This window comes from Phaenicophaeus curvirostris, chromosome 1 (assembly GCF_032191515.1).
Source record: "Phaenicophaeus curvirostris isolate KB17595 chromosome 1, BPBGC_Pcur_1.0, whole genome shotgun sequence".
Classification (NCBI taxonomy): domain Eukaryota; kingdom Metazoa; phylum Chordata; class Aves; order Cuculiformes; family Cuculidae; genus Phaenicophaeus; species Phaenicophaeus curvirostris.
The window spans coordinates 62,509,206-62,529,704 of record NC_091392.1 but is presented as its reverse complement, the minus strand read 5'-3'; the positions used below and the strand labels follow the sequence as shown (position 1 = coordinate 62,529,704).

Sequence of the window (20,499 nt, the reverse complement as noted above, 5' to 3'; positions counted from 1 at the left end):
CTCTGGGTCTTTGGAAACAACTATGCTTCAGAACTGACTGTCTGCACAGTGCAAGGGGCTGAAAGGAGCAGTTTCTTACTGCAAGGAAGATCAAGCAGTCAAAGCACTTAAGCTTTTGCTTTCTACTAGGCTTCCAAGACACTGCCCTTGAAGACATTAAAGCCAGGTATCCTGCTAACAGAGACAGAAAGCTAGACATCAACCAGAGCATCTTCTTACAGGCCCATCAGGTTCCCCAGACAGACTCACAACTACAAAAAAAAAGGGGGAGGAGAGGGGGAAGCACAGAGAATGCAACTACTTAGAAACACTGCGTGACTTCTACCTGGCAGAACCCAGGGCTGGAGCAGGGCACTTAGCCAGGCAGGGCATGTCAGGAGACATGCCATTTCCATATGTGAAGGCAGTACCCACCCCTGCTTTACATCCCTTCCAGCTTCCTGAGAGTCTGGGAAAAGAGCTCCCAGAGTCACGCAGCTGATGCTACACCAGAATGAGAGGCATCAAACTGACTACTGCCGGTAGGCAGCTACAGCTGCACCTACCCACTGGGGCTCTCCTGCACAAACAGTGAGGTGCCAGCAAGCTCAACATCCCCAGCTTAAAATATGTGCACAAATACAAGGTCAATTTGTGCACGCTCAAGGGAGGTGGTGATTCCCAGAGCTACATTTACACATGTAAAACAGAGGCAAATTGTTGACTGCTGACAGCTTATCCAGCACCCCAAGGCAGCAAGACTGCCTGAAATGACTCCCTGTCAGAGAACCGCTCAGTTCACCTGATGGCAACAGGATGTGGCATATCTGTGGCTAGATCTGGACAAGAACCTTTAAGCTGCCCCAGCAAACAGTGGCCTACCAAAGCCATCGCATACTACGTGCTTATGTCCCCATCAGTCACTCATTTTGAGGTATTTCAAGCATGGGTGTTGCACGAATAGCTTCCATCAACAGCAGCTCATCAAATAAAAAGGCTGGTACCCCTGAAAATTGTCTGAGGAGGGAGGCACTATATAAAATTTCAAATATAAGAGATGCTTTTCTCCAACAAGCACACTCCAGGAACAGTAACCACAGTAAAACAGAATGATGTTTGTATCTTTTCTAGGTCAACTCTCAATAACTTCAGAAGATACCAGGTCACAGACTCATTTGGTGGGTTGGCTTTTTCTTAAGAAAAAAAACCCACAGCTATATTGACTTCAATGGAAGTTTTCCATTCTTCACTAACTAGATCTGCATGATAATACATTTGACCTACATGGAACTGAAGTCTCTTTCTCTCGCAACAATCACAAGCCTAAGGAAGATCACTGCAGCATTTCCTCATCAGATATTAGAAAGCAGAAATTTAGCAAAGGTTTACAGCAAGACTTGAGGCCATGAGCCTAAACTGTGCTTTCATTACGAGCTGCTGAGTTTTAGGCTTGGACCTGCAGCTCAGAGCCTATGGACTGGGTAAGGGAAAAATCAGCCAGTATTTCCATGCTTCCCTGTAATTTGAAACCACTGAGACATATCTTGGGGTATAGATCACACAGCTCTATAAATAAAATGAAATATAATTTTGTACTCTTTGGAAGAAAGCTGACACCAAATTCATGTAACAAATGTAAGAAAAAATAAGCCTGACCTACGGCCCAAGCATATAAGCTCCCCTCTTGTTCCACAGGAGAAAGCTCCACCACCACCATCAGTTGGCTATGCCCTTGGGGGCTTATGGCTACAGGTAGTCTATTGTACACTAAATGTCTGTCTGTACATAGCAACTTCAGTTAATGACGTAAATGTTTATTAACAGAAAGTGCTACCAGCAAAATTCCAGCAAATTTCCATGAAAGGACAAGCTCCTCTTCTCAGGCAATTAAATGGTGCCTTTTCCCAGTAAGTCCCAGTCCTAAGTCCACACCACACAGATACCTATGACTGCTTCTCTATGCTACATGAAGTGCCCCACTTTTGAAAATCATGCTGTCACTTCTGTGAACTGAAGTATGACCTCTCCCTGTCACAGTCTTTTTAAAACAAAGCTGCTACATACGTGTGAAAAGGCAAGTAACCCACTACCAGAAAATACTTAGTTTTGTATAAAGCAATTATCCTCTAAGGTAAAAGATCAGATAAGTACAGTTTTGAAAGTGTGTGGTTATGAAATGACTGAATGTATCATTATGGCTGTTTTACAAAAAATTAAAAGATATCACCGAAGAATTCTTTCATTTTATAACAGGAAAGAAATGTTCAAAAAGACAACTGTCACTTAAAATCCCTTTGTAAGCATTCTGCTCAGTTTCGAAATGGGGGACAAAGGTGCACTATAAAGAGTTATAAGAAATTAATTCCCGCCTATTCTGGATCCCCTCTCATGTTAATACACAGCAAAGAAAACAGGACATCTTGGAGCCCACTGATATGAAACCAGTGAAAGCTTTGCCTGCTAAAGACATCAGGATCCTTGGAGGTGCCTACAAATGACCATGTTTGGAGCCCAAGCAGCAGTTCCTGTAAGTCTCTATCTTCCGTATGTGACACGAGCATGACTGTTAAGTGAATTTACAAGAAATATGAATGAGCACATTAAGACTATTTCTCAAAATTCTTGCAAAATGGGAAGCTGCATTTCTTACCTAGTTTCCAACAAAATGCCTGCCAGTCCCTTCATTGCCCCAAGCAACCTTTCAGCTTACAGGCAGATTTCAACTAACTCTGGGCAAGGACTATGGCACAAGGGATGGCCACCGACAAATGCATTTCTGCAAGTGTTCTGAAAATAAAATATCTAGGAGAGATTATACCATTTTCCTCCAAGTAGAGGAAGGCTGGTGGCAAGCTGAACCTATGTCAGGCATTGAGAAGTGACATAAGAGTGTGCTTACACAAAGACGACAAAAGCTTTCATCAACCTAACCTCAACGCAAAGTCTCCTCATCCCTCCACCCCTGGGTTTTGGCCACAATAACAAATAACTCAACAACTGAACAAAGCATGGAGTCTACTCCCTGTCTCAGCAGCCCATCTTGCCTCAAGGCTCCCTCAGCCCTCCCCAGGGCCTCCTCCCGACTTGGGTACCACACAAAGGACCACCAGCTCCCTTTCTCAGAGAGAAGCCCTTCCCAGAGGCTACAGCAGCCTGGCAAGCACCGCCAGCCTCTCAGAAAAAGTCAGCGCTGTTAGAATGATGACAGACCTCCACCAAGACTTTGGTTCTGTTATTCACATTCTCAAGAGGAAAGACAGGAGGGCAAAGCCTGAAGTCCACAGCCTCTCCCCATGACACTTCTCCATGCAGCTGGTCCCCGCAGTTACTGGAGAGGCACAAAACACAGTCCTGAGAAAGCAGAGCACCAGTCTCTTGCACATCACTAGATGATGATCAGAGAAACCCACTCCCATCACTTTCAATTAGCAAGCCTCATTTTATTTTTTCTGCAGATCATCCCAAGGGAATAGGGTAATGCTACTGGCCTTCACATAGGGAAGAAGTTAAGCTCAAATGCCCTCCATCCACTTTCTACATAAATTGTTCACAGCACTTAATTCCAAGAAAGCTGCAATTAATTGTGCTATGGCATCAGTAAGCACACCGGTTACACCATTAGAGACCATTATTTTCCCTCAGATTTTATGTTACTACATTATTGATGCAACTGGCCAGTGTAATGAAGCAGTGCTTTGCATCCTTCTTGGTACTAAACATCAAGTTCACAGTGCTATAGCACCAGCACCAGATTTAGCGAAGGGTGTTTTCCAGTAGGTCAAAAATTCCAGTTAACAACCTAAAAAACAGCTGTGCAAAAGGTTAAACACCTATCCTTAATCAAATGTAAATTGCTTGGGTTTCTATTTCACACAACTCAAAATTACAGCTCTTTCTAAATACTCTGCTTTGACAGTGAATACTTTTACCTCATCTGGACAGACTATTTTCAGAAAGGCATTCAAGAGAGATTAAGCCAAAATGCAGTAAATTATCAAGACAATTACATAAATACTGAACTTCTTTGAAGTAAAGGGTGAAAACAAAACCCAGCTATATCTAGAGGGTCACCACTCCTAACACAGAGAGCACATCTGAAAGCCAGAGAAAGAAGATTTGCCCACGTCAAAATTGCAGAAGAAAACCTATAGCAGTTATTATGCAAGGTGCTCAGAACAGTAGATACTCAGTCCTGCAGCTCTTACTCATTTGCAGGGCTATTGAAACAAATAAAGTTTATTTCTGTGAACAATACTGCAGGAAGGAGCCTCTGCAGAGCACCTAGTCAGCAGCTCAGCACCGAATGATTCTGCAGCACAGAGAAAGGCTAGGAACACCCGCCACGTCTTGTGCAATGCCTAGGAAGTCTGTCCAAGCAAAGCCTGAGTTAGAACATAAAACAGTACTTCCTCTGCAATTATTGATGTATGACAGAGTATTAATATAATCTTTAGAAATGTTCTTCACGCGCATAAGCCCAACAAATTGCTTCCCAGTCACTCCCTGTAGCAGTCAGCTCCACAAACCCCCAGTATGTTGTAAAAGAGAAGGCTCTTTAGAGTTATTTTAAATTTATTCTTTGTCAGTTTCATTTAATCTTCTTGCATCCTGGCTCTCTGCAAAAAAATTAGGCAGCTGATCAGTTCCTGCTTTGCCACTCACTCTTGCACAGTGCAATCACAGCTTCTCTTGGGTGCCTTCTTTCTGGACCAAATAATGCCACTCCAATTGACTATTGCTGTAGCAAAATATTCCCCTTAAGCCCCCCCTCCACTTTCATTATCTTTTCTGCTGTTTGCCCTATCCTTTTTCTTTCTGGAAATGAGGCTACTGAAACTAAACTAATTACTCCAGGCTCAGAGGATGTTTTACAGAGGTGCTGAATTGTTCTCATTTTTCCTTATGCCACAACCACCAGCCATGTGCTTGTTTAAATATCGACAACCATTCCAGTGTATTTGTGCAACGCCAGTAGCGCTGTGAACCTCCACAGGGAACAAGATCAGAACTCATCCCTGTGATGACTGTCAAGCCACAGACAAGGGGAAAAGTAAACGAAGAAGCCCTCATTTTCTCAACCCCTCTTCCTTTAAACGCTGTCCTCATCACCAAAATGGAAGTCTTCCTAGGGGATCATCCAACTCAGACCCTACCAGACCACAAAAAGGAGTGAACCCCATCCCTGAAGATCCCCAGTGAGCCCACAGCACCTTCTCACTCCAGCCAGGGATGTCTCAGCAGCACTGTCGGGACTATGCAACATGGATTGCACAAGCTGCCCGAAGGCCTAGCAGCTCCTTTCGACAGTACAGGTCTAACTCTGCTCAGCAACAAGCTTTGCAGCCAATTTTGCAGTTTGGGTGTGTTTGCACTGTTTGCATGAGAAGCAGCTATTAAGTAGGCAGCAGCGATTCAGGTGAATTCCCAAGGAGTCTCAAGGTATAGCCCTAGGTTGGGCAAACCAGAGCCGTGTAACCTCAAGGGGACAATGGCAGGGTAAGAGTGGCAGTATCCCTTCCAAAGGAACACTCTGCCACGGCTGCGCCTCCTCGCTCCAAATGAAAGAGAAGTCACCTGCAATAGCAGCCAACACCTAAGCGTCCAGGGCCAGCCCAAAACCTTAGAAAACACTTTGTGACTCACCAGCTCCTGCCTCACGCTGACACAGGCTGTAATTAAAGGTGTCTGAATAGAACCTTACCAGCCCCGATAAGATGGTGTTTTCCCACCGATCTGATAACTGCCAAGTCTCTCTACAACCTCAAGCTCTATCTCAAGCTCTTCTCTCCCCGTGACATCCCTGGTCAGTGGAAAGGAGGCAGAGCCGGCAGACATCAGCAACCCCATCTGCTCTGGCAGTTTGATGGCTCTCATCACCACAGGTCTCCTTATAAAACCCGCCAATTATCCCACGCATACGCAGTGTCTGTGTGCCGAGAGAGGTGACAGCCCATATCCTTCTAGAAAATCAATTAGACTATCTGTATGCTTAGGAGGGAATAAGCTTTGGCTAGGGTATTTTTCTCTTGTTGTGTTTAATCTTGCTTTAGAAGCATTCAGCCACCAACAGTTCAGCTGCTGATGTATGTCAGACAGCATCACTGACTTATCTACCTCGGCTCCCAGCTTTTAGCTGCAATAACATTGCTACATAAATTCAGCATCCTTTGCATTAAGTAGGTGTTTATCTCCTTCCTACATTTAAACCTGTAAAATAGTTGAAATTACTCCTGCTTGTCTTACCTGCGTAGAAAAACAGGTATACCAAACATGCTCTTTAAGATGGAAGACATGGCATCGTATGCATTCACACAAGTGGGAGTTTTTCATTAAAAAATAGTCTGTACATCGCTGGTGTCTGCCCCTGCCTTCACTCAGCTTGCAAAACGGTTTTCACTATCCAAAACCATTTGATGCACAAGGCAATTTTATTGTGAACACAGTGGCACAACAAAGAACTAGTTAACGGGTAAAGCAGAACAACAAAACAGCAGGTCCTAACTACTGAGGTGCAGCTTGTTTGGGGTTGGGTTTTTTCCATGGTAAAGGAATTGCGTATTTTGAAAATTGTCCTCCTTACTGAAAGGATGTCTGATAATTAAACTGAAGCTCTTATTTTTAAAATCTAATTTACTTTTGAAAACATACACTGCTGGACTATTATTAGGATTTTTCTTATGTGGGCCAGCGGAAATAGGCTAGCCAGCTAGCATGAGGGCTTACAGGCTGCACTGAGTGGAGCTCGGTTTGCTATCTTCAAGCTGAATACAGTGAATCAGTAATAAAATCAAAAATTCCTTTTGAAGGGTAAATAAACATCTGCAGAGAGGTACTGATATCATCTTCAGTTTTGAAAAAAGCTTATTTTTAGTAAAATTATGTCTAGGCCTACAGCTTTAACTCAGGAGCTTCTTTAATTTACTATCAAATATGAGAGCCCATCCCAGTGTTTGTGGGGCTGCCCTCACCACAGAATTCAGGCAAGGACTACAGGACTGGATTTAGCAATACTTCTGGAATATCTTGTATGATACATTACACAAAACATACACTAGAGAAGTGAAATAACACTGGCAGCTCAAGGATAATTTTTCCGAACTACAGAGTTTTCTGATGCTTATTTTATAAGCATCAAGGGAAGTAACAGCATCAGGGGTACCTGCATTCAGCCCCTAGCAGTTTTGTTCACTGTACTGCAACCCAGAGCAAAACAGCCCACCTACCCAGACTTGGAGTGAATGATTATAAATCTTCACAATCTCAATGAAAAGCATCTCAGCGGGTACCCAAAATGACTCCAGCCTCTGAAATCTCTCTCCTTTCTGTTGGTCGCACTTCCCTCAAAAGGGCTGGGAGTACAGAATCAGTCCCTGGGCATCTGCCCTCCTCACCAACGACAGCTTGCCATGCTACCTGCCACATCCTCTGCTTTGAGGTGACAGAGAAGCAAATATGCTTCACCTGGGGCGAAGGACTTGCAGCCTGGAGACTGGATACAGCCCACAGCCTCACAGACTCTTATTTTTCCAGCTCCCTGCCAAATAACATCCCAGAGAGGGGTTTGCAAGGTTTGCTCAACCCTCTGCAAAGAAAAGCCAACCGTAGCTCCTTGTTCACAGCCAAATAAAATATATTAGCAAAGGCACTACAGCCCAGCAACGTTTATCCAAGCCTACCATGAGGCCAGAGAAACAGCAGAACACTGCGGATGCAAAGTTTCCTCCAATTATTTGACAGCCTTGAAAATGCAAATGCATTCACCATACCTCTGCTGCAACCCCAGCTCTGTTTGCTTCTCCCACCTGGGAGCAATATTTCGTAACACTGCAATTTAAAAGCAGGGTGGTTTCATTAATTTTCAAGACTCTCACAGACTCTCACAAACCCAGGTGCTACTCCACAGCACTCAAGGACAGAAATTCAGCCCTTGGACAGGCCTCTTCTCTAATCTTCTCAGGAGTTCCTGCTCACCTGCTTAGTTGCAAGCCTGTACCGAGAGTTTTACGGCCACAGGAAGTCCATGTGCTGCTCACATGAGCAAGATCTATCCACGTAAGGGCTCTGGGAGCAGGATGGGAATCTGCTGACCCAAAGGTATTACCCATCCCTCCCGGCTTGGCCACAACGCCTCTGTGCACTCCTATCTCCAGGCAAGCATCCCACCTCCCACACATCCTGCAGCACTGATCCCTCCCTGCACTTTCGCTTTCAGTTGCCTTGCAATACCAGGGAAAAAAGAGCTAGTACCTGTCTCCCGTGCTTTCATATAGGGATCTTTTGAAAGATCCCAGTATCGACACCCATTACTGCCTTAAGCACAACAGTTGGAAGAGCCCAGTCCTCAAGTGCCACACCAGTGAAGTTCCTACCAAGCAGGTGTTATGCTCACCAATGCCAGCCAGCCATCTGCCACCATGCAGATCTACACCAGGTCTGTGTGTGAGCCACCAGGACCAGAATCTGGCCTAAAACTTTTGAACAAGTAGGACGTCATTTAACACAGTGCTTGTAAGCGGCCTTGAACAGCATGGGTGACCGAGTTCTTCTCCCTTACCTCTACCAGCTCACTTCAGCAGGGTCACAATCATCTGTCCTTACACCCATTGGCACAAGTGGTGTAATTTTCTTCCTGTTCCTTACTACAAATCCATTATCATTTAACTCTAAATCAAACCCAAGCTGATTCCTTTTCCTTATCAGTAACGAGCCAAGAGAATCCCTCTGGGAAACTGTCCCAAGCACCTTCTCAGCCCCCAAGTGGACCAACGTATTTACCGCAGGACACCAACAGCCCTCTTACAGCACCATAGTATAAAACCTCCTGGGTTGTTTCCAGGAATAATCACACCAAAAAAAAAAAGCTTACTGTTTACTAGGAACCTAGCATAGAAATCAGGAAAGGGAATAAAATGCTATCAAGATTACACACACTGCTTGAACAGCGACCAAGAAAATGGTCACGTCTCATAAGCCGTGCTGTGCAAATTCCTCCTCACCCACAAACTGCCATGGTAAGGGAGTGTGATGATTCAAAAGCATCAGCTCGGTATAACAGGTTAAATTAATTAAAATAACCAAGACAAGCCTCAGCAAGGTATCAGCAGAAGTGCCTGTAACACATGCATTCTGCTGAACTGATCCACACCAACAATGGCTCCTTGTTCTTCAGCTGCTCCCAGAAACATACTCCTCACTTCTGCTATCAAAACGAGCATGCAGCTGCCTTCTTACTGATGCATTTCACCTGATCAGTGGCCTCCTCTCTTCAGCCTGATCTAGTGGGACATGCCCTTGCCCGTCACAGCGGGGTTGGAACTAGATGATCTTTAAGGTCCCTTCCAACCGAAACTATTCTATGATTCTGTTTTTACAGAAGAGAGATGTAGCTTTATGGAAAGCAAAAGAAGTGACTGACTACCAGATTGTATCTCCTCACAGCCTACAACAACAGGATCGCTGTATTACCTTCCAGGAAAATGGGAAGCTTATGCACTGACAGACATGCTGAGCCCACTGACAGGGTCTCTTTGTTGTAGGAAATCCCTGAAAGATCAAGACCCACATTTAAGGCTTCAGCTGGCACAGTCCTCTATAACATCTGTGGGGTTTTTTCAAGCTGTCCCCATTGAACACCTCTAGCAGAGTAACTGCAGGTTAAACTGACTGCACAAGCTCTGGTGTAATTTTGACTTCAGCTGCACAACTTTTAAAATATTTACAATACTTATCAGGCGCATAATACTTTAATACTTTAAAACACTTACCAGGTGCATAACAATTATAATTACAGATCTATATGCAGATGCTGCAGTAAGTTGCTTCTGGTGAGGAAGAAAAGAAGGAGAAAAGCGAAGGAAGAAAAAAATCCCTATTTTTTCCTTAGACGGTCCTAAAACCTCCTATGTCAAAGGAGAACGCCCTGCAGACAAAGCCAAAGTGGGAGTGCTGGGACAGAGGGAATGGCAGGACAGCACCGCTGCCACGGCTGGACACACAGCCCAGCCTGGGAGATTTGAAAGAGGCAGTAGCAAAGTCTTGACACTAGGAAGAAAAGCAAGCAGGCACTGATGCATGCCGTGAAGATCATACAGAAAACTTGGGATGTGACAGCGCAGGAAAAATCAGCCCACAACACCAAGCAGCTGCTCATTTCACTGCCCAGCAGCTAATGCTAACACTTGGTGCTAAAAGAGATAACAAGAGCAGTCCACCATCTGCCAGGCTCCAAGCAGCCGTCTCAGGCCCTGTGAGTGCCCAGAGAGCCAAACTGCTTGGGGACACAAACAGTAGCAGCACTGCAGCTTGTGATATCCACATCAAGAGAGGACACTCTGGTGATGAACTCCTTCATCTGTCCCCTCCTTGCTCTTTCTGTACAGCCTCTACTGGGCCAGCAACAGTGGTATTCCAGGTGAAAGGGGCTAGTTTCAGCAAGCTGTCTGAAAGGAACCTCTGCTCTTTTTACGCTGCACATTGGCCCAAGGAAATTACTCCAGGTAGTGGAATTAATTCCTGGTGCCCACACGCTTCAGGATACAGCTCCCTCCTCCTCTGGTGTCACCTAATCGAGCGCAGCTTCCTCCTTTTGTTGCAGGTAAGGTAGGGGGAAGATGATAAAGCTTTCCTCTAACTTCCGAGAGAGGAGGACCAGGTCCCAGTCCCTGACAAGGGAGAAAAGGCTCAGGCTTTACAAGTCCCCAGCTGATGCAAAGCTGGGTATCTACTCTGGACAAGATGCAAGATTTCCTACTTAGAACAGACAGCTTGGTTCAATATGCACTGCACAAAGGCCAGCACGTTAACCATTGTGTGTTTTTCAAAGTAACTTTGAGCAACTGTGGAAGAGACCATTTACAGTGGGATAAGGGAAAGGTGCAAAACAGTCCCTATTGCTCACGTGCACCTTGTGTCACCAGCTCACAGGAGGACTGAAAGATGAGATGAAGCCTGCTAGCATTCAGCAAAAAAGCCAGAAATCCAATATACTGCTAAAATTACACTGTTATTTCCCTCACATGCTCCTTGTATATACAGCCATGTTTCCCAATCATAAGCTGAAAGCCTCGTTTACATCAGAAACTAAGTGGTATAGCTGCAGCCCTAAAACTCCCCAGCGTGGCCATGGCTATAACTACTATCAGGGTACTTTCCAAAGTGATGAAGGGAATAACCTTATGTATACATCATCTTTTACGATTATTCTGGGGTTTTTTTTTACATTATATACTCATAACTGAAACAAATTGTATGGATAAAAATGAAGAGGGGAAAAACAAATCTTCACTAACCAGTCAGTCAAACAGCAACCTCCCACTGGGTCACTGCTTCCCAGTCCCATCATTGCTCCTTCTCACCCCTCACAGAACAATGGAGGTCTGCAACAAGTGCACACATGCTGAACGTCTGTCTATCCCACTTCCGTCAACACCAGGTGTTCAAGAAACCCACCTATTCCAGGGAAGGAGTACAGTTTCCTCACTGCCATCCCAGCTCCCAAAAGCACTGGTGGCCTCAACCCACAACTGGGCACAACCTTCTGCCCTTTGGGCAGGTGATTCTCCCTCCCACCCAGAGAGCAGATAAATTCACAACTTGCTCAGGGAGGCTGTGGAAGTTTGCTTGGAAGGTTGTCAGGTAAGAGAATTGAGCAGAAACACACATAATTTGTTGCACCACTACTGATGTCAGCCTCTGGGCAAGGGACTTCCAGAAGCAGTTGGGAAAACATAATCACAAAGATGCCAAAGTATAACATATAGGTGCATATAAATGAACTTCAAACTGTATTCCAGATTCTTTTACTAGTGAAAAATAAGACTGAAATACAATGGGAAAAAAAAAGGATGTTCTTGAAATCGCAGTTAAAAAAAGCCCAGGAAAAAGGCATGAAGCTCCATTCCGTGCCCAAATATTCCTCTATCATCCTAGCCGAAATAAGTTTCAGATTGATTTCTATGTTGCCTCAAAAGCTGTAATAGCATCTTGAATGGTTTGATTACAACAGGAAGCAGAGAAATAACAAACAGATAACAGAATGCTCACCAGCAAGGGAAAGTGAACGGTCTCTGTATACACACACACCCCTATACATATGTATCAGAACTTAAAAACGTTAACTGATTTGGTTAAGTTGTGCTGATATATTGGTATTACTCATTTGATTGAAGTCCCTCTAGTTTGCTTGGATTAGGAGAAGAGGTTGAGGTTAAACTGAGGTTAGCTGACATGTGTCAGCCAAGCCTGACCTAATCCTGCGTTTCTTCCTAGTTCTTGTGCCTTCCTCTCTAAATAATATTAAGAACAGAAAGAAACCACAGGCACAGAGTTGGGTTCCAAATAGCTATTTTTAGTACCTATACACAAACAGACAAGGCTGAGCTGTGCACACTGGCTGCTCCACAAAAACCTCCTCCCCACGATCCCTGGCTCCTCGGCTGTCTCCCCCACGTGTGCCTCTGCCCTTCCCACGACGAGTCCTGCAACACAAGATAAGTAGACCCCCAAGACTAAAATGAAAACAACCTGGTTTATGAACTCTATATTAAGCTAATTGTTGTCTAATATCATTTTTCCGCCTGGTAGCAGAGGACCTTTATAATACAGTGCAAGTGACTTTGAGCTATGTGGACCTGCCATTCAAGCATCTCCTGTGAAACAGAAATATATGGACTTACTCCAATGATTTGCACTAGATCTAAGACCTGGGGAAACTTCTCAGTCATCTCAAAGCAGCTCTCCGATGTCGCCTAAAAGTAGGGGTTTGATGAGCAATAAAGAAACAAAAATAATATAGCTTAAACCACAGAGGTGCCAGCTTTTACTGCCTTTCATTGAGTACACAATATTTTGCTCTCACTATTTCAAGGGAAATAACACTCCACACGACTGTTATAGGATGTAAAATGTGTACTGTGCTGTTCAGACGCAGCTCATAATTGAAACATTTGAGCGCCAATGAAATCCCAAACGTAAAGTTTTTAATTTTCATTCAACCATGATATTAAAATTCTGGTTGTGCATGTGTGTGTGGGGGGAATTACTACCTCAGAGTACTTTTAAGGTCTATTCCTTCTGATATAGTAACTAGGATAAACTGAGCCAAGATGTCAGCAGCTGCTGGTGTACTCCAGCGGCTCGCTCCCAATGCCATTCCTTGCTTCTCCTTGTCATCCCTACTCCCTTATCACCACACAGGAGGTTGTCAAGAGGCTTGTCAAGGAGATGTGGCCTGCTGTCTGGAACACACAAAGGAGCACCTCCACCTTCATTCATGTGCCTTCAACTCCGCACAAGGAACGCGCAGGCACCTGTAGAAGAGCAGGGCTACTGTTGAGGCAGCTCTCCAAGCTCAGGCCAGACACACTCAAGACAAGTCCAGCAGTCTGAAGCACCACCAAAACAAACAACTCAGACATGTTATTTGTCTGAGTTGCACTCAGGTGCATTGCCATCATTTATAGGAAGGGTATTATCTTTCAATACTGATTTTACTTAGCAGCTTTTCCAAAATGACTGGATATGACATCAAGTGAAAAAACCTTAGCTGAAACCGCTAAACTCTCTGCACAACTGACAGGGAAGCCCTGAAAGGCTGGTTTGTGTCTTTCAGATCTTCAGACCATCTTCTCCGACACACGTGTTCACGAACCATAGGGCAATCTCAGGCTACATCATGCACAAACTCATGTTCCTCGCATAGTTGCATCCTGTGATCTTCACGAGCTGTCTGTTTCGCTTTCCAGCTGGAATTTAAGGTGTTGAATTTAGCCTTGAAAATTGTTAAAGGTTCGACATTTGTCTGTCAGAGACATCACCTCTCCCTCAAAAAAACTGCCTTGCAGATGAGGTACTGCTGGGGGCTCTGCTTCTGCACTGTTTTCCTTTCCCTCTCTATTTACTCAAATCGTATCAGCTGTGGTACCTCCAGAAGGGACTCAGCTACCACTTCTCATCCACATCCTTTGGACCAAATCCATTGGTTTCCATGCCTGTATGTCCACAGGCCACTCAGCTGGGCAACGGCATTGATTTATCAAACCTCCAGAGCATAAGACCTGGCTCTTCTCCTGGGGCAGTGGAGAGAGACGCGAGAAGTCTGCTACCTATTAAGTTGCTTTAGCATGGTGCTTCAAGTACTGAGTACAGAAGGATGAACTTGTGGTTTTGCCACCGTATAGAGATATAGCTTCCAGCAGTCCTAGTCTCCTACCACAGATTGCCAAAGTAGTTTCGAGCAAGTCAATCTCTCCCACCACATTTCCCCACCTTTTAAGTCCCTGGGAAGAAAACATTTGCAACCAACCATGGTGCTCTGACATCAAAATGGTGAGGAATATATAAACAGATGCATATCTACCCAGTGAAGAAACAGATTGATGCGTTTAATGGTTTATAATGACTGTTTTAGTTGTCATGAAAGTACTTAAGAGCACGCAATGAATCCTTGGATTAAATCTAGATAAATGTAAACAGCAATAAAAACCAGCTTTCATCCCAAGAAGGCCTGACCCTTGTTTGCACCTGTAACTCTAAATATATAAAACAGGATGTCAAACTACATATAAGATGCTAAAAAGCAAAACATCCCAGTCACTGGCATAAAAAGCATAATGACACAGGGAGGAAGCAAAACAAAATGGACAACTTGCTTGGGTCTGATTCGAACATCTTAACAAAATGCCATTTTCTTGAGTCAGGACTGAGCTAGCAGATTTGTGCCAGGTAAAGCTACAACAAAATGGAGATGAAAACTCTGAACCCTGTCTGTGCGAAGGGAGACAAATGAGGGTCAGAATGAAGTTCATTTAAATCCACCAAGCAGATACAGAGGGAGTTAGAGATCTGCAAAACAAAATGAAAGGCTCGGTAGGAGCCTGCACAGCCAGTGCTGCAATGTCAGAAACGCAACACAGTGCCGTCAGAAACCTACAGGCACAGCACCAGGACTCGTGGAAAAAAAACAACAGTGGCACTCCTAGGGAAGATACGCCTGTCTGCAACAGCGCTAGAATAAAGCACAAGGGTCCTGCAACCCATGCCCTGACACCAGATGCGTTTTGAGAGGAGGTACAGAGGAGCCTCTAGGGAGAGCATCCACAGCTCGAGTAAAACCACAGCAGGGGGATATAACGGAGCTGCATGTATTTACACCGGGGAGGAGGATTTGCCCCCTTCTTTTGCCTCTGCTTGGCATCCTCCTTTGGGTCTCTTATGGGAGAGAAGGTGTCTTAACACAAGAGACAATTATCTGTAATGCATCGTCTGTGGCTATCACAACTTAACAGGGCTTATCTGTAAACCTTATCTACACTTCCAGTTATCCTTGTTCTCCCAGTTCCTTTTTTCCCCCCCAATATTTGCATCTTGGCTTGAGGTATTTTGTATACGAGCTGAATAAAGGTGTTTGCATGTGCCTGTGCACACTTCGGAGAAGGCAGCAGAAAACCACCCAATTTTATCTCCGATTCCCTGGGAGGCAGCTTGTTCAGTTTTCCCTTTCCTGACAAACAGAGGGAGCTGAAATACGAAACGTCAACTTTGGGATCCTGAACGATAACACATTTAAAATATCGGGCTCTTCGTTTAAAAAGCAACAACAACAAAAAAAAAAACCAAAACCAAAAAGAAAAAAATCCCCAGGAAGCTGATGCATCACGGTGTTGCATCTGTGTGTCAAGCTCCGGGTAAACAAGCAGCAACACGAATGAAATCTGTCCAGAAAGACTGCATTTCAGCGCCAACCACGCAATCTCTGCCCAAACCACCGCGTATGTAACAAAGTTTGTTCCAGGAGCCGCGCTCCTGCCGTTCCCCGGGGAAAATCCGAGGCTCGGGACGGCGTCTCATCACCGCCCGCCCCTCCGCGCACCCGCAAGCACGAACCGCGACACCCGCGGGACGCCAAGCGCCGGGAGCCGCGCCGGGGGACGCTCGGGGATGGTCCCCGTGCCGGGCGCTGCCCCGACGGGGCCAAACCCACCGCGCCGCCCGCTCCCCGGGGGCCGGACAGACGGACGGACGGACAGACAGAGGCGGGGGGGGGAAGCAACAGGTGTCCGGCGGCACTCACCGCTGGCGTTCTTGCCGCAGATGAGGTGCTGGTAGGGCTGCAGCAAGCCCCAGAGCTCGGGGTCGTTGTTGACCGTCTGCTCCAGCGCCTCCAGGGTGAAGCGCGGCGCCTCGCCGCCCTCCTTGTCCTTGTCGCCGGGGGCGGCGGCGGCGGCGGCGGGCGGGGGGCGGCCGGCCAGCACCCGGGCGTGGATGTCTCGGAAGAGGCTCTCGGTGCCGGCCGTGAGGTAGATGGCGGCGTGCTCGTGGATGCGCAGGGCCACGCGGCTGTCCACCATCCAGCGGTAGAACTTGCCCACCGAGAAGGCGAGCCCGCAGCGGGCCGACTTGCCGCGGCTGAAGCGGTCGCCGCCGCTGCCGCTCATGTTGTAGAGGGAGAGGGCGCCGAGCGCGGCCGCCGTGCAGCGAGCCGACAGCGTCCAGCCCAGGACGATCTCCATGGCGCTGCGCACCTCGTGCTTGGTGCACTTGGCGAAGCGGAGGCTGAGCCGCTGCGCCTCCCGGGCGATGCGCACCAGCGCCCGGCTCACCAGCGTCGAGAGCCGCGCCGCCGCATCCCGGCTCCCGGGGCCGCCCGGCGCCCGCGGCTCCCGGCGCGGCGGCGGCGGCAGCAGCAGCGCCTCCACCTCCTCCAGGCTCCAGGGGACCTCCTCGAGGTCGGGCAGGAGCCGGGCGCACTGCTGCCCCGCGCAGTCCAGCACCTCGGAGTCTTCCGCTAGGACGGTGTTGACGGTGTCGAAGCTGTCGTGCCGACTGTGCATGGAGTCAGTTAGGTGCGGCCAGCAGCTTCCTCCATAGGGGTACGCGGGGTGCGAATCCGAGCAGCACAGCGACAAGTTGGAGGAGCGCACCGAGTCCGCCGCGCCACCATACCCGGAGTCCAGCGTCAGGTCTTCCAGCGTCCTCACCGCCGTCTTACCTCTCCGGGCCATCGCCGCACTTCATGCTGCACCCGCGGGACCCGGGCGGGGGGGGGGGACGGCTCGCGGGGAAGCAGCGTGGGAGGGAGGGAGGGAGAGAAGAGGCGGGGGGGGTGGGACGCGACGAGCCCCGCTGCCGTTCAGCCCCGCTGCCGTTCTGCCCCGCCGGCCTCGGCTCCCGCTCCGCCAGACGCCAGCGAAGCGGCGGCGCTGCCCGCTCGGGCTCCTGCACTGCGCCGCCGGCCCCTCACCGCAGCGCCGCGCCGGCCGGGCGGGGCGGGGCCGGGCCCAGCCGAGCCGCGGCCAATGGGGGCGCCCCGAGACCCGCCCCGGCCCGCCCCGAGCCGCCGGCAGAGCCCCGCTCCCGCACCGGCCTCCCCAGGGATGCTCCGTCCCCGCTGCCCCCGGGGATGCTCCCGCACCGGCCCCCTCGGGGAAGCTCCAAAACCGGCGCCGCCACACCGGGGCTGCTCCAACACCGTCCCCGCTGCCCCCCCCAAGGATGCTCCCACACTGTCCCCCCCGGGGATGCTCTGACACTGTCCCCGCTGCCCCTCGGGGCTGCTCCGACACCCACTGCGTCCCCATCCTGCCTGGAAAAGCAATTTCCAAATAATCATAGAATCATAGAATAATCAGGGTGGAAGAGACCCACCGGATCATCGAGTCCAACTATTCCTATCAAACACTAAACCATGCCCCTCAGCGTCTTGTCCACCGTCCCTTAAACACCTCCGGGGAAGGTGACTCAACCCCCTCCCTGGGCAGCCTGTTCCAGTGCCCAATGACCCTTTCTGTGAATTTTTTTTTCCTAATGTTCAGCCTAAACCTCCCCTGGTGGAGCTTGAGGCCATTCCCTCTTGTCCTGTCCCCTGTCACTTGGGGAAAACAGGTACAATAAAGCCCTTAGACATTCCTGTAATTAACCCTCTCAATATCACAAAGAGTTGGGCAAGTAAGATTTGTATCGGGCTTGGGGCGCGTTTCCTACACACAGTTTGTCTTGTGCGAGATATGGGCGGTTTATCCCTAACTGATGCACTTTAATCTTACATTGCTGGGCTTTAGCGTTATTAGGAGTCGGCTGGCTAATATCCCAGGCAACAGACTGAGAATGTATACGCTTGTGAGTTCTGGTTTTGAAGAAATGTTATATCCTTTTAAGTGTAAAATACCAGTGAAATTCTATCCCTTTAAGGATAAATGCCTAGCAAACACATTTCTCTATCATGCCAACAAAGGCAGCCAAAATTCTTGAGTAGGCAAGGCGAGTCATGTAAGAGATTTCCCCGTCCAAGCGAGCGAAGCCTGGCGATCCTTCAACATAAACTTCCTACAGGGAAGGCACGAACGCAACTAGAGGTTGGCTCATTTGTTAAACAGGTTGGGGAAAACCATGACATCACGGAAAACACTGAGAAAGCGGTGACTTCCAGATTAAGTCAAGTGCTGTCAGAAACTGGTTTTTCAATATCGCCTCGGCCCTTCTGCAAGACACGCTGTGCACAGAATTTTTCCACTGAAGTCTTAAATGGCACCCTATCCCGATAAAAAATAGCAGAGCTGAGGAGAGGAGCAACCGGAGCTTAAGCTGTGGTCATGCTGCAGGTAAGAAGTTCAGGCCCACAGTGCCGGCAGCAGCTACCCTTTGGGGGGGACGATCATAAAAACTGAGCACGCTTTGAGAGCAAAATCCTGTGGATTTTGTGGCGATCCAGCTGTATGCCTCACAGTAGAGCCCTCTGGTGTTTTCAGCACTTCGGTGCAGTGGCTGTTGAAAATTCACATTTCCATTTGGTAGGAGAAGGAAGGCACCACCAGGACCGAATCCCTCAGGATACTTGTTTTTCTGACAAACTCCATCCACTTGACTCTGTTCCAACGCTTTCACAAAATGCCACAGCTGCTTGTGCTGAGCACACGTGACAGCAGGTCAAAGTCAGGGGAAATCCAAGTTGAGGAAGTTTTATAGAAAACAGTTTATTCGGCTTCTCAAAACACTAGGTGGATGTTCAGGGACTATGGAACTAAGGAGCTGGGCGGATTGTTCATCAGCCTTTTCAAAAAAATGGCACTGTTTTCAGGCTACAACATTAAACACATATTGAGATGAACAGGAGAAATGAGGACAGTTGTCTCAGGCTGCATGCAGACTCCAGCATTCTTATTATTGACTCATGGCTAGTAGTGGTAGCGAGATGTGCATCACCTCACACATGGAGGTTTGATTCCCAGCCACACTGCCAGTTCAGGAAATGTTGCGACACTTGGACCCAGCAAAGGCATGTCAGCAGCACCAGCCTGGTTTAAACTTTCAAAGGAGCAGCCAGAGCTTCTGACTCATTTCTTTGTAAGACTAATTACCTTCTCACTGAAAGGGCTGGAGGTTCAGATCAATGAAGAGTGGCCATCCTGGATCTCTGGTGATCTTCAGCACCTGAAGGATCTCGCCTGCCCAGGTGCAGATGCCCCGTCTGCTGCATCCCGGAATGAGCTTCAGTGTAATTTGGAAGGACATCTGAAAGGGCTCCTCAGACATGGTGACTTCATTCTTTAAATCGCCCTGGGAAAAAATGGGATCAAACTGTTTGGAGGGAAAAGTGCCCCTGCAAATAAGTCCAGTGCCTGCATGGGGTGAGCTCTGGCGACAGTCCTCAGCTTTAATCCAGAAAGGGCACCACACCTCTTCTGCCCTGGGCAGAAAGGCAGGTGTCTGCAGCTGTACTCCACTCCACAAGCCTGACAGCCAGGGTCATTTGCCTATTAGACAAAAACATCCACTGAGGAAAACAAAGTCTCTTTATATGTCAAAGGCAGGGGGGGAGGAACAATTTTCAGCTTGTTGGAGGCATGGACATCAATTATCCTTACAGAGAATTCAGACAGGGACTGATTAAGTACCATTCCAGGATGATAAGTGCCAGCAAAACCTCTGAAAGGGGGAAATTGATCCACATTTTAAAAAGTGCTTGGGGCAAATTTAAGTGAATGGCAAGATGGAGTTTGTATGGGGAGAGTGGTAAGTACACAGTTCTTTCTTTTCCCACCTAGTCAACCACCCACTTCTTCAGAGCTGCAGGGAAAAACCTGACAGCAAACAGGCTGTCGGACAGAGCAGGAATATTCCCAGGATCAGGGCGCTCCATGCAATTTCTGTATTCAAAATCCAGTATACTGCACTGCAGTAACAGCTCACATCAAAAGTGGCACTCGCAGGATCTCCCAGTGCTATCTCTGACTGCTTGGAGAAAGCAATGAGGATTATGAGGGCCTTGCTTATTTAGCTGGGGAAGTTGGAGTACTAATGTTTCTAATCACAGGGGGTTAATTTACAAAGCAAGGCTGTTATCCTGCGTCTGTAAAGCAGGTGTGAAAAGCACATCCCAGGCAGAGGAGCCTCTGGGGCCGCAGCAGATTGTACAGTCTGCTGCAAAGATGCTGCCCATTAAAGAAGGCACCGAGCGCTGGCACCAGGTAGCATCGTCCCTCCAGGGCAATGGGGTGACCGCTGCCAACTGCTTCGACAAGCAGG

At 47.7% G+C, this 20,499-nt stretch overlaps 1 protein-coding gene across 2 annotated transcripts in view; it reads right to left on the bottom strand.

Annotated features, from left to right (window-relative positions):
- Positions 1–17,035, bottom strand: part of ABTB3 (ankyrin repeat and BTB domain containing 3) — a 184,649-nt gene extending 167,614 nt beyond the window's left edge. Inside the window, exon 1 of one of the 2 annotated variants that reach the window (XM_069859654.1) lies at positions 16,049–17,035. In XM_069859654.1, the coding sequence (XP_069715755.1) occupies positions 16,049–16,979 (931 nt within the window). In that variant the 5' untranslated portion in view covers positions 16,980–17,035. The remainder of the gene's footprint in view (positions 1–16,048) is intronic. The other variant, XM_069859645.1, reaches the window with a different exon arrangement.
- Between the last annotated feature and the right edge of the window lie 3,464 nt (positions 17,036–20,499).